This window comes from Schistocerca americana, chromosome 2 (genome assembly GCF_021461395.2).
Source record: "Schistocerca americana isolate TAMUIC-IGC-003095 chromosome 2, iqSchAmer2.1, whole genome shotgun sequence".
In the NCBI taxonomy this organism is placed as follows: Eukaryota; Metazoa; Arthropoda; class Insecta; order Orthoptera; family Acrididae; genus Schistocerca; species Schistocerca americana.
In genome coordinates, this window is record NC_060120.1 from 577,731,178 (window position 1) to 577,746,249 (window position 15,072).

The following is a 15,072-nucleotide window of genomic DNA, read 5'->3' on the forward strand; positions in this document are numbered from 1 at the left end:
TTTGGTCTGCTAAGTGATCACATTTCATGAATTCTGACCTACTGTTGTAGACATGTGGATTTGCTTGTACCTGTAACAGAACACAGAAAGAAAGAACATCTTAATATTTTTCAGGATTATTGTAATGAATTCATCTTGAGAGTTGTTGTGTGCATTTTAAAGCAAGAAATGATTGAGGATAATTATGTTTGTACTATGAAGAGAAAGCAGCGCACGTGACTCATTGGTGTTCTTGTGGTTACAGACTCGGAAGCGGAAACCAAAGAGCTCCAGTTCCAAGGGCGACGGCGCTGGCGGGGGCGGTAACGGAGGCGGGGGCGGTAGCAGCACTCCGAGCGTCCTGTCCGCAGCATCCGGCATCGTGAAGATGGAGCACCCAGGTACCCGCCTGCCTAGCTGCCTGCCTGCCTGCCTGCCTGCCTGCCTGTCTGTCTGTCTGTCTCAGCGGCACAGCCTCTCAAGCGTTCCTCAAAGGCGATGCGAATATTCCTTAAACAGTCATGTAGTGGCGGACAGGGATAGCAAGAACTTAGTTGAAGGAATCAGTTGAGATTTACGAAGTGCTACCAGCAATTAGGATAGCACAGTGATTCTGCGCAGGGAGTTAGAAAACGGCGTACAATGGTCGAAGAGCTCTTCATATGCCACACATTTCTGTGGTCAATATTAAGCGACGCTTGACGCCCAGCGATTACGCCGAACAGTGAATGATTGGAAACCAGTTGAGTGATGAATCCCTCTCTATCCTGTGGCAGTCCGATGTAGGGGTTTGTGTTTGGCGAATGCCTAGAGAACATTGCAGTGCAGTGCCAACAGTGGAGTGCGGAGGAAGTGGTGGTACGGTGTGCGGCTGTTTTTCGTGGTTGTGGTGTGGTCCCTTTGTCGAGAGTAAAATGTTAAATTCGAAAGGACATTTTAGAGCATTGTTCACTGCGTACAGTAGAGGAACAATTCGGAGACGATATCAGTATGACAATATACTCTCTTATAAAACTTCACATGTGGGACCATTGTTTGTGGACAATAACGTTCCTGAAAGGGGCTAGCCGGCCCTTAGTACCTACCGGTATCCAATGGAACTCAAGACCTTACGTCCAGCAGTACTAGCTGCTCTGGTTTCGGCTCTTGAAGATGAAGAAGAAAAAATGCTGCCATTTCTTGACAGACGTTCAGAGGCGTCACTGAAATTGTCTACAGGAGAATTCAAGCCGTCAAAAGGAGAATTGTGGAGACACTGCATATTATTAAGTACATGAATGTATGTCCGGATACTTTTGAGCAGGTAGAGTACGTGTATTCACTGTGTGGTAATCGCTACACTAAATACCTCCCCGAAAGACGTAAAATATGAAGTCAAGTTGTAAGACTTTTGTGGTGTGCGTACACACACCATCAGATTATTTGACTTGTCGCTCTAACGAAGTAGGCGAGTGTCAGCAATATGTCTCGTGGTCTTATCGTGGCGTGTTTATCTTCTGCCGTTAGGTCAGACGATAGAAATGCCACTTGCACGCTTAGAGTAGCAGATTGACGGTGACCAACTTTTAACAGAACTTGATTAATTTTCACACACATTTATTAAAATAATAACAAACATAAAAATAACTTAACTTGGTTCTGGATGCTATTTACAATTGACAATCTGAAGTTCCTTTGGTCTTGGTACGTTAATCTTATTCTCACATATCTCTGATACTTGACAAAGTGTCTATTCATTTATCTTCATGACTATGTACAGGAATATGATAATCTTATTAGGCGCAGACTGAAGCTTGACTACAGACTAATGCAGACTGGTACAGACTGATGCAGACTGACTAATCGGAGGTCTGTACACTCGTTATAATACCTCGTGCGTTCAGGTATCACTGCGCGAGTGTGATCCGCGAGGAGAAAAGGTTCTATGTTAGCAGCAATCTCATTGGCTGCGTTACATATTAATACGCGGATCGGCGGAAGCAGAATTTGGTCCGTCTCTAAGACAGCGCCATCTCGTAGTGCGGAGACGGACGAGCGCTGCGCCTGCGCTGTTGTGCTTAGCGGGGCGCGCTCTAGTGGGAACGTTGTGTACGCACTGACTACGCGGAACTATGTACACAACAGCTTTATTAGTTGATGACCAAAAGGTATAATTTTAAGTTAAATAAATGCACGCCGTATCGCTTCCAGCCTAGTGCAAGTCTTTCGATTGGGCTGCTTGTCTACTAATTTCGCTGCATATTTACTCCAGTAACTTGTCAACTTTCCTCGTGAGAGCTTTTCGTCCCACGGAAATCTGAAACGGTCTTCAGGAAACGAAACGCAGATCTTCGCGTCAGTAGCACGGCATGGAATTGGTCACCTCTGAGATGTTATCCCCTAGTAAAGTTATTTTTATGAAGAATTTGAGTAACAACTATCCTGTAGCTAGTAGAATATGCATTCGTGCAATAAACGTACTGATATATTACGGCAGTACAAATGAATGAGAAGATTTCGTTTACTGGGTGAATGCGCGTGCAGCAGCTGGAAAGCACTGGAACGCTTTTGGATCAGATTTTGGAAATGGGTCATCCCTAGCAAGAGGGCTGATGTCCTGACTCTCGAATCAGGGTCTACTATTTTGAAGTGAAGGCACGTAAGTGATTCGAGTAATGTGCAGCAATGCGTTGTAAGGGTCGCGTAGCCGGCCGCGGTGGTCTAGCGGTTCTAGGCGCTCAGTCCGGAACCGCGCGACTGCTACGGTCGCAGGTTCGAATCCTGCCTCGGGCATGGATGTGTGTGTTGTCCTTAGGTTAGTTAGGTTTAAGTAGTTCTAAGTTCTAGGGGACTGATGACCACAGATGTTAAGTCCCATAGTGCTCATAGCCATTTGAACCATTTTTTAAGGGTCGCGTAACTGAATTTTACGACTGTCTGCGAGAAAACTAGTGTGTCCTCTAAACAGGGACTTGGTCTTCCAGCGGTTGTTGCCATTAGTGTTTAGCATATCGCCGGCGTAAATTTTTTTTAAAAAAAAGAACGAACTTGACGTCCTCTGCGAAAGAAATACTGCAAAGTCGGTGTTATCGCGGGGCTTACCTGCAGAAACCCGCTCCGAGGCTGTGCAGCAGGTTTCATATCGGCGACCGGTTGGCTATCAGCGAAAGCCAGCTAGGCCACACACGCCATGACGCACGACAGCCGCTAACCAGGCCCTGCTCTGCGAGGCAACGCGGCTTTCATAATTTAAAGCACGACTTACCACACGCAGAAAACGCAGAAACTCGCCGAATGTAAACGACAGATTAAAACAATTATCTGTGTCCATCCCTTTTCTTCCGGGACGTGAATCGAAGGCATACACCCTCATTTTCAAGTGGATCAGTGCATTACATTAGAACTTATTTCTCTTGATGTACCAATTGTCTGTCTTAGCCTTCATTTCAGTACAAATAAGTTGCGAGAGGATTTCAAAACTTAAGCTACACATGTTGTTCCACGCTGCGACCATTGCCCAACAAGATTTGTGCACTGTCGGAAGACAGTACATGTCCCGCTTTCCCTGCAGACACATAACAGGTGCGTCCGAGCGTGCGAGTAATAGGTCGCGGCAATTCTAAATGTACTACAAAGTTGGAATACGTGGGACATTGCGATTCTGGTGGGCAATTCGTCTAAATTGCAAACAGACTCACCATGAAATTATGGTAGTATATGGACAATACGCAGTGTCATGACCTTTCGTAGTGAAATGGTGCGAACAATTCTACCAAGTCTGCACAGACGTGGGTAGACGTCCACACAGCGGTTATCGAATGGTTCTCAGACTAAGAAATGGATTTCTATCGTCGAGGAATTGAAGGATTGGCAGAATGTTCCCACCATTATTTATATCGCGACTTAGTGGCTTTGTGATAAAGTAGTATGATCTATATGCGTAACTTTGAATTGTAGTCAGCATTCAATATTGAAGTTACTTCGCTTGCCATAATACTGTATAACTTACTCTTGGAAGTCCTTTCTCATTATGTGTCACTAATAATCATAATGAAGCACTGAAGTCATAAGTTGCGAACACTAATCAAGCTGCGTATGAGATATTCCAGCAGAAAGAACATTCAAAGTCGTTCTTTTTGCTGAAGTATCTCGTCAGTAACTTTGTTATTGTCCATAACGTAGGGCTCCAGTGCCCTGTTTTGATAACAAGTCTTATGTAATTATTGGTTTGTAGCGAAAATAAATTATAAAGTAATCCACACAACATCTGAAAATCAGAATGTTAGCTCACGATACACGTATTGGAAGAAACGACGTCTGACAACAGCTTAGTGTTTTAATAGGTCTTCGATACCATAAGCAGCCAAAGTTTCCAAATGACTATCCAACATGGGCGACATAGAGGTTAACTCATCGAATGTATCCACTGGACGCTTGAAAGCAAAGAACACAGTTCTTTCATTGATCATTTACAATTTGTAGTTATCTTCTAAGTCTGGCTCTCTTACTAAGTAGTAAGTTTAAAACTAGATTCACCTATGCACATTGATATTGGATGTGCCCACACTCCGCCTTTATGACGATTTCATCTGTGCTGGGGGACAAATTCAAATGAAGTGTGTCAATGTCTGTGGTGGAATGGCATCCCACTCTTCCTCAGGATCCGAAACCAGAGAGGGAAATAATGTTGGACACTAGGATCTGGAGCAAAGTCGACGTTATAACTAATCGTAAAGGTGTTCCTGTGGATATCTTTCGGGACACTGGGCAGACCAGTCCACTTCAGGAGTGTTATTGTCCACAGATCATTGCCTCACAGATGCTCCATTTTGACGGGTTGCATTGCCATATTGATACAATCAATTACCGCCTCCGAAGGAAGAAGATAAGGGTCAAACATCTTGCATCGTCTCCGAACCCTTCCTCTTCTGTACACACTACCCAATTTTATAAAATTTAATATTTTCCGCATTTAGCGTTCCCTTAAGCACAATAAGGGGACCACACCCTAACCACGTAAAACACCATCTTCCCCATGCTTCACTGCTGGTACTACACTTGATGGCATGGAATACTCTCCAGGCATTTACCAAACCCAAACTCCCTCATCCGACGGCCACAGGGCACAGCGTGATTCATCACTCCCAATCATTCGTTTCCAGTGCCCATTGGCCAATGGCGTCGCCCTTTACACCACCTCAAGCATTGCTTAGCGTTGACTACAGAAATGTGTGGTTTGAGGAGCTACTCGACAATTATACCTCATTCTTTTTATCTCCGTGCTCATAGTCATTGTGTTTGCTGCGGTGCTGGTGGCGCTTTGGAACTCACGAATGATGCCTTCCACTGTTTCCGTGCGATTTTTTATAACCACACTCGATGGTTGTTGCTTGTCAATAGTTGAGATCTGCCTGGGTCTCGTTTAGCTGATAGTTATGGTTGTTCCTTCGCGTTTACACTTCACAAGCACATCACCAGCGGTCGACCTGGAGACCTTTAGAAGGGTTAAAATTTCCCCGATGGATTTGTTAGGTAACCTCCCATTTCGAAGTCACTGAGTCCTCCTGGCCGATCCACGTTGCTGTTATTGCTTCTCTACTCATTACAGAATACTCCATGCCTCATTTCCTGTAGGTGTGTCCGTTTCTAGTGATGTTTAGTGTTCAATTCCGCGTTACACATCGGTCTCTGTATACTTCCAATTACACAGTGGACCTGACGTTTATGGATCAACCCTCTGCTTAGGCCTAGAATTTTTCAGCTTATATACCAACCGTAGTTGGTGCCAGTAATAGCAGCTTGTTTAAAAGATTCGTAATTTGAAAAATGCAATCAGATTTGTGCTCGTAAAAGGTTATTTTCAAGTAAGAACATGTACATGATTCTTAGAACTGCATTCTCTGTGTAGTTGACGTTGTTGAACATGTACTCGATTACTTGGTGACTTTTGGAAGTGACCTGATGGTGATGTCGTTCGAATATTGTACTGGTTCAGGCGTGCTCGTGTGACTTTCATGGGGAAACATTTGTTTGTAGGCGGTTCGGTGCCATCTACATTAGTTTTGATAAAATTGTTACTCAGTAAACTGTGTTTTTAAGTGTTTTACTGTTTCGTGAACTCAGTTTAAAGAACGAGGGAGATAAAACTGGATGTTCCTTCGTGACTTTATAGATGTGGAACGCCCTCTCCACCCTCCCAGTTAAAATTTTTACTCCTCTCAGAGTTTTGGTGAGACACTAGCATAAAAAATGCAGATTGATTTCTGGATACCTTTCACTTATTAACCTCTAAACGTATAAGACATATAGACGCTTCACCGAGAATATTTGTTGTTATTGTGCTGCAGGCTAGGAAGCTCGTAAGTTAAGGGCAGTGGACGACATTTTGGGAGTGCCAATCGGAACATACTTGCGGGGGACCACAGAAATATATAATTAAATTTTTTTGTGCTATAGACATTCTCCATTCAAAAATTATAGTTCTTACTAGCTGTCGTTAGTAGCAAATAAGGAAGTGTGCGTATCAGATAATTTCTTTGAGAAGAAAATATGGACACTATGTCTCGAGATAAAATTTTCGTAGTTAAAATAGCTAGGAGTCGCCTCCGTCACGAAATAAAGGAGGTGGAATCGTGAACTTTATTTAAAATACTGCACGCACAGTTCTGGGAAGAGACAAACAATCGACAGCGTTATGATCGCTTCTTACTAAATCCTGTGACTTAAGCGCGATAAACAAAAATACTGAACAATATTAAGCTGTATTATATAACTAATTTATTAATAATTGTCTCACGATTGTTGTTCTCTCAACAGTGGTGTTACTAATATCTGCTGATGAGGTTAATTTTTTGCTCCTTTTCGGAAGAAAAAAAAGAGAAAAAACCGCGACATTAATTACTTCATCCTGCCCAGGATAGTATTTATTTAGGAATCTCACTACCATTTTATATTTTCCATATATGTATGGTATTATTTTAATTAAATCCGGTGGAAATGAGTCGTTGGTTTATGAAGTTTCTGTAGAAAGCTTGTGTTGCTGCTATTTCAATCAGTATACCCCGCGACGTGTAGGCAACAGAAGTTTCTTCTTTGTCGTGCTGGTTGCGTAAGCAGCAAGGGGCATATTGCTGTCTCCATACCTTCACGTTAAACAGCGGCCATGTGACTGAGATTGTGTTTCGATCACCACACTCATCTGTTAATTGTTAGTTTCATACTAATTACACACTCAACGGAAATGAATGAAATGTAGCATTAGAGAAAGTTTGTCTCATCAAGTCAGTCATTTCGTAATAATTTCAGGCGGCAGAAGTCGGGTACGGGAATTGCCGTAGGATTTCTTAGAGATTCGGACAGACGTATTCTTTCTCAAATGAAGATTATTTACAATCATTTAGAATGAATTTAATGTTGTAAGATGTATATGCCACCTGGGAAAAGTGTGGTTTTTATAAAAGGAGTTCTAAATTCTTCAGAGAAAATATTTGCCTACCGATATAGTTAATATCGCTTTTCTGGCTATATATGGAAACAAACTTTGTACTTTTATTGCTGCCTGTATTTTTAATGTTTGTCCAATGTTGCTGGGGACAGATAATATATTATGAGATCAAATTATTGTGATCACGGGGTAATAGACAGATTATAACTAATAACCTATCGAGGGAGTGCCAACGTACAAGATCGTATTTTTACGTATTGCATGTCACAGACGCGCTTGCAATCTGTTAGACAGAGCACGGAGCAGGCTGTTGGAACCCCATCACTCATACTGAGTAGCAAATTTTTCCATTACCGTTGGTGACTGCTGTATAGGCATCATTCGCGTGCTTCGTATTCACGTACACATCGTGATTCGTGGAACACTATCGTAGACTCGAATTTGTTTGCCAACAAGATTATTTGGAGGAGTACCTGTTTCACTGTGCTTTTTCACTGTGCATCTGGGTGGTCGGCAGTCAAATCACACAGCGATTGCACGTGCAGATCCACATTTTTCTCAATAGCTGTCCATAAGTGAATTAAATTCACTGGAATGAAATGAATGGATAGATCGGAAAGAAGTATCCATTCGAAAACGCGAATCCTACTACACAAAGAAAATAAATAAATAAGTAAATAAATTGTAAATGAAGAACACTAAATTTAGGATGTTCTACAGTAGTAATTTATTTCGTTAACCGATTTTCGGCTTAAATGGCCATCATCAGACCTTGGGAGCCAAAAATTGGTTAACGAAATAAATTAGCACTTAGAACATACACGAATGTTTGCTTCTCATTTATAATCACGCAGTGCTCACGAAAAAAATTGTCATTTGTAACGACATACTCATTACATTGCAGATTCAGCGCTTCTGAACAGTCCTCAGTGATTTATAGTTTCATTTCATCTTGACTGATTTCATCCTCATGGCCCATTTTATTGCAATGAATTTAATGCACTTTGCATGTATATGTGCTATAGCAAGTCATGATTCTCCACAAAACCGTTTGCACTGCGGCACTATTCACACATGCCCCTTGAGAACTCAGACAGTCTAGTGGGTAAGACGATTACTGGCGAAAAGCAGGCAAAACTTATTCGAATACGAGTCTGACAAAAATTTCCACCTGTCACAACCCATTCCTAACAGAAAAACACAGTAATTACTTTCATCTAAGCAGAAGACCAGCGTACGATGGGAGTCAGTGGTGGGCTTAAAATACCCCTTTAGCGTACGATAACAATAAAAATCATTGGGTAGGAAACAGCATAAACAAGGAAGTGAAATTAGGGATTCCGCTCGTAATCATAATGTAAATCTAATGCTTGGACGGAAAAACTGGATTACCAATTAATGGAAACACACAAACTGATCTAACTGATGTAGTTTCACAGTTCCTTGTCGCAAGCCATGATTTATCAATATATCAATATAAAACAGGAGAATCTTGCAATCCAGAAGGGTCATCTTCCTACAGGGTAATGGCTTGGGTAGTTATATTGTATATTGAAGTAATTACTTTCGTCAAACTAGGAATAAAAGTTTTTTTTATCAAGGTCCAGAAAAGCAGTGTAGGTGGTTATTTTATATCAATGACGCGCACAGCGCTCCCAGAAGCGAACTGCATCTTCCAGGGTGATGCCCACTCACGTGCCTGTAAATGTCAAAAATATGAGTATGAAGATTGAAGACTGCATTATTCCTCTCCTCTATATCTCCAGAAATGAATATTAAGGGACATTCGTTACCATACTCCAGCATCTTCCAAGACACTGGATCAGTTTCTTAACGAGGAATGGAGTAAAATTTCACTGAACGCTGTTCATAAATTTATAGACACGTTTAGTGTAACATCAGGTAGTTCTTCGTTGGACATCCTGTTCTTCCTCTCATTCTGCGAACATGTTATCGCACTTGGGCTGGTGCAGCTTGCAGCTGATGTGTGTGTTCTGTGGCTGTTGCAGACTCGTTCGTGTCCGGCGACGTGAGGTCCGTGGTGGGCGTCGGCGTCGGTGTGGGCGTGGGTGGACTGAACGGGGGCGGCGCGGGGGCGCTGTCTGGCTACTCCCTGTACGGCTCGCCGGCCGCCTACCACGCGACCCCTTCTGCCACCGCTGCTTTCTACGACACGTTCGCGCAACAACAGCAGCAGCAGCAACAACAGCAACAGCAACAACAACAACAACAGCAGCAGCAGCAACATCAGCAGCAGCAGCAGCACCACCACCACCATCACCAACACCAACAGCAGCAGCAGCAGCATCATCACCACCACCATCACCAACAGCACCACCACCAACAGCACCAACCGCCCCCGCAGTCACCACGCCTCGAATCCCCGGAGCGCTCGCCGCTGCTGGCGCCTGCGCAGTCGCCCGTCTCCGTCGCGCCGCACATCGTCTCCCTACACAACAATAACAATAATAATAACAACGGTGGCGCCAGCGGCGCAACCAAGATATCTCAGGAAAACATGGACCGCCCATCGGTAGTTTCCATGACTTCATAGGCCTGCTGGTACAGCTGTGGTGATGGAAACTGTAATTTCGCCAGTGTGTGTTCTTTTGCGGCGGGCACGGTTGCAGGCTTCTGCCTTAAAAAGTTTCACTTATCGTGACGTGTTAGACTGCTCCCTGTGCCTGCATTTGTGCGACTTTGTTACGCTCTGTTGTATCCTTGACACTTGGCAGTGAGCCCTCTCTCTTTTGTGTAGTTTTTATGGCTGTCGTAAGGAAGTTAATTCCCATTCTTGCCTGTTTCCCGGTGGGCTGTGGACAAATACGAGCGACGGTCTCATGTCGTGATCGAGGTACTTGGTAACATTCCCCTCGTGAAACGCTCTTGATTTGCATGATCTCGTAGTCGCTGTACTGTGATGTTGTATGCAGAGCTTGTCACATAGTCGACAGGCGTTCCGTGGGACTTGTCAGCAGGATGCAACGTGTTGTTGCCCTCAAAGGAGCTAGTTTCACACTTACTTGCGGCACCTGTAAAATGTTTCACTTGGTCCTTAATTTTAAAAGAAGCACGTCAAATGGTTGCCCCAACGAGACAAGTCCTTACCAATTTCTTTTTATCTTGTTATAATAACTAACCAGTTACACCAATTACCTGTAAAAATGATTCCCAAAAAGTTTCAGTAATGTGTGTAGCTATAATTTTCTAGTCAATTTCCATTACGAGAGGTGGTTTAACGGCAGAGAGACTGACGTTTTTTGAGTTCAGTACATTTAACGGCATGCCACTTGGTCGTTACCAGAATTTATAAAGTGCTGCTCTTCTCCAGTACTATGTAATTTCGCCAAAATACAATCATTTTAAGTAAACGTGGATGGAAACCGAGATACTAACGAGGAGATGTCAACTACTAATGTGTTACTGCGGTAGCAGGAATCTTGTTTTGACTGAAGATTAACGTTAACTTGCGTAACAACAGTGGGCTGCAATATTTTCTCAGTTAAACGTCATCGCCTGCAAATTTTCAATGGGCAATGGCCCCTTTTCACTCTGAATGTATTTCTAGTGTGAATGAGTCAGAGAAATCAAAACGATACATCTCCCTTTCCTTCTTCACCCATCTCAGTAGCAAGACCTACTCATACTACACACAAATACTAACAACGCCACATCCTGTGTATGCGTGTGCGTGCCTCTTTGTGCTCATCACTGACTAGGTGTGCCTCTCTTTGTTTCCACTTCTATTTGTGTGTCTCCCTCTTTGTACTTCTTTCTATTGATATGTGTGTCCTCCTTTGTACTCTATTGTGCTTATATATATATATATATCTGTCTCCCCTTCATTGTACTCATGTGTGCTCTTCTTTCTAACTCACTTCACAGCAGCTTCTGTTTCCTTTTATCGATATCGGCAACATCAAATATGTAATGGAAGTATGGATAAAGAAAGGTTAACTCCATTCTTTACTCAAGGGGAAGGGCATCTATGATTTCTTCACTCACTTGGTTTGCAGGTAGTCAGTGAACGTTCTTCTGAATAAGAACGTACAAGAATTAAATAGATGTCATCGGAGCATTGTTTATGTAGTGCAGTTTCACCCATAATTTCTTTTTGTAGATAGATTCCATGATACAGAATTAAAATGAAGGCAACAGTACTTTTAGAGACATTATTATTTCATTCTGGTTTGTACTCCACATTGAAGGTTATTGTGTTTCTGTACTTGACATACTGTGTTTTTCATTTCAGCTAGATATTTCTTTTTCTTCTCAGTTTCTAGCAATTTCGTGAAGTGCTTTGTATTGTAATGCCAGCTGCAACTTAATAGATAGCAATGACACAACATTCTGGGAAACATTGGAATACAAAATTTGAGTTTATTGAAAAAGATGTCTCATTTTATAAATGGAAATTAAGGTGTTGTTTGTGGGCAGGTTTTCAAGCGTCATACAACATCACAGTGAAAATACAGAAATAGAAACTGATTTATGGATGACTTCAATTACCACAAAAGGAATTAGTTATTTCATTAAATCAGTTAATAAGTTTTGGTCCTAAGATGCACTCTTGGTTTGAGCATGTAGTATCCTTAGTAACAGATGAGGAACAAAATCTAACATTAAATAAAATTTGAGAAAATATTTTGCAAACTTCTTTCACTGAAGTTATGCACCACATATGTACACTACATGGCCATACCAGAAACAAAGGCAATGGTTTGTTGCAGAAATTATGGACATTGTGACGGTTTTGCAGTTGTCTGGAATGGTATCATGAGTGGAACATTAATACACTGACCTGGCACGAACATTAATGGCCAGCAACGTAGACTGTCTCCTAGAAAATGATCTAAGAATTGATGAATATTGCAACAAGCAGGGAAATTTAACAGACATTTAATATTTGTCCTATTCTTGATCTGTTGTTCACATTATTCATTTTTTGTTGTTATTGTTATGATGATTTTAGAGTAAAACATAAAACAGACTGTAAAATAGTGATAAATTTTTTGCGTTGTTATTACTGATTGTGTAATAAGAAAGATGAACAAGACATGTTCTAGGGGGATCGTTGGTTGATAGATAAGTGATCTGATTTTACTGTTGTTTGTCTGTGGCAAACCTGCAGCAAAAACTTTTTAAAAATAGTGTTAAGTTGCTCATTCTGTCTATTTGTAATTTTTTTTGTAGATTAGAACCATTTTTGCACACGTCACAGTTTACTGCATTGGCAACTCATATGTTACTGTCATTATTCTTATAACTTTACAGCTGAGTGATTTATTCTAGTTTTTTTTCTTTTTATGTGGTGATAAAATTTTAGTCTGGATCATGAATTATCTACTATGCAGACTGTATCTCACAATAAAAAATAAAACCTGTTTCCTGATGATGTTTTCAAAATTTTGCTTATAATCTTAGACCAGGTAATTGACTGAACAAATGTCTCCCAGGTGGTCTTTCTTTTAAGTACTTCAGTAACTACAATATCTCTCTCTCTCTCTCTCTCTCTCTCTCTCTCTCACACACACACACACACACACACACACACACACACACACACACACACACACACACACACACTGGTGATCAATCTATCTTGCCTCGAAATCAACAGGGTGTAAAACTAATACCAAGAAATAATATGAGGATAAGAAAGTAAGTTTCTCGTCAAAAATAACACCTGTATCACAGTATCCTCCAGTAAGCCAATGGAAGAACAACAGATGGGTAAGAAGAAACTGAATTTTGTCTTAGTTCTGTATTTTGGCTACCTTCATAAATTCAGTTTATTCAATATCGATTATCTGTGAGAAGATTAGATTAGATAAGTACTTGTTCCATAGATCATGAATACAACACTGCGTAATGATGTGGAACGTGTCGGGTTAATAAAAGGTGTCTATACAAGATATTACATTACACAAAATATTACATGACACTTAATATTTTTAATTTTTTGTGGAGGGTGGGGAAATTACCCACTTACTATATCCAAAAATTCATCTAATGAGTAGAAGGAGTTGCCATTCAGAAATTCTTTTGATTTCTTTTTAAGTGCTATATGGCTATCTGTCAGACTTTTGATGCTATTAGGTAGGGGACCAAAGACTTTTGTGGCAGCATAATTTTTCCCCCTTCTGAGCCAAAGTTAGATTTAATGAGTAGTGAAGATGATCCTTTCTGCTAGTGTTGTAGCCATGTACACTGCTATTACTTTTGAATTCGTTCGGATTATTAATAACAAATTTCATAATCGAATACATATATTGTGAGGCTACAGTGAAGATCTCTAACTCTTTAAATAAGTATCTGCAGGATGATCTTGGATGAGCTCCAGCTTTTGCTTTTATCTATGAACCCTCTGATCGACTTTCGCTGTAGTGTCTGCTATGATATTGCCTATGTTTCTGCTGAACTTTTCTGATGCTTGTGCGGCCTAAGCAAGACTGAGAAGACACACTTTGACGAAGACGAGTTTCGAAGGTGAACTTTGTCCCAGTGTGAAATGGTGTCTTACTGATAGTGACTGCATATGTACATGACGGGAAAGAGAGAGAGAGAGAGAGAGAGAGAGAGAGAGAGAGAGAGAGAGAGCAATACACGAAAGCGGCAGTGGGTTTATATGTGTGAATTGAATTGCTCGGTTAAATATAAAGTTCCTCTGAAAGAGTATTCTGGATCGAAAGTAATCTTTTTCTATCACTAAGTGTGTGACGATCCATGTTTATTTCCCGTGATTCATCTTCCAAAAACAGTGATAGTTACGGCAGTGTGGCCTACTTCATTATGCTTCAGTGGATCAGATTTCTTTTTGTTTACAAATTGTATTTAACAAATTAGCGATGCGTTTCACCTAGTCGATATTTCATTTACCAAGTACATTTTCCTGTTTCAATTCCTTTTCAAAAGTACGTTAATGAACTGGTCTTTGAATGACTGCGCTTAGAGCAGCAGGCGTTTTGAGCAATCTTAATCAGTTTGAACTACGTAAGACTTTGTAATTTTGAACCAGAATAATAATTACAGAGCTAATACAAATCTCATTTCGGCATTTCAGATTCACACGTTTCGTAAATTTATTTAACTGAGGTGACACTTTTATCAGATAGAAGAGAGTAAGCATGAGGTGCAGCATACTGCCTATTCTCGTGACTAAGTAAAGTTAACTTTTTAAAGAAAAGCCATTTCAACTCCTAGTAGATGTTCACAAAGAACCACTCTTTAGATTAATAAATTATTTTCAGTTCACAGACGGATTGACAAACTATTTTCAATTAAGAGAGAGAAAGTTACCTCGAGAGCTTCAAGGTGGCGGCTACTCTACATTTTATTTACTGAATTAGCGACACTGTGGTGTTGCATGTTGGCTTTAACGAAATATAACACCTTCATATATGAAAGCATAAATCTGGGTTTCTGTCTGGCTTATTAGGATGATTCATGTTGGATTCAGGAAAAGGAAGATTAACCAAAAGCAATAATAAACTATTACAGATATTAAATAAAATGTTACATTGCGTTATACAAGTATGGGTGTCGGTAGAACCGAAACTGAGAATAATTGTATTTTGTTAATTTGGTTTTTTTAAAGAAGGCTAACCTTTATGTGGCAAATAATGACCACAAAGTGTTACAGTTGAGATCATAAGTGATATCCATTCACT

General features: G+C 40.9%; 1 protein-coding gene across 1 annotated transcript in view; it reads left to right on the forward strand.

Annotated features, from left to right (window-relative positions):
• The window catches only part of LOC124594196 (transcription factor GATA-6-like), a 277,300-nt gene extending 264,513 nt beyond the window's left edge, over positions 1–12,787 (forward strand). The window contains exons 7-8 of the mRNA XM_047132554.1: positions 245–380; positions 9,412–12,787. Coding sequence (XP_046988510.1) covers positions 245–380; positions 9,412–9,956 — 681 coding nt within the window. The 3' untranslated portion in view covers positions 9,957–12,787. The remainder of the gene's footprint in view (positions 1–244; positions 381–9,411) is intronic.
• The last annotated feature ends 2,285 nt before the right edge of the window (positions 12,788–15,072 follow it).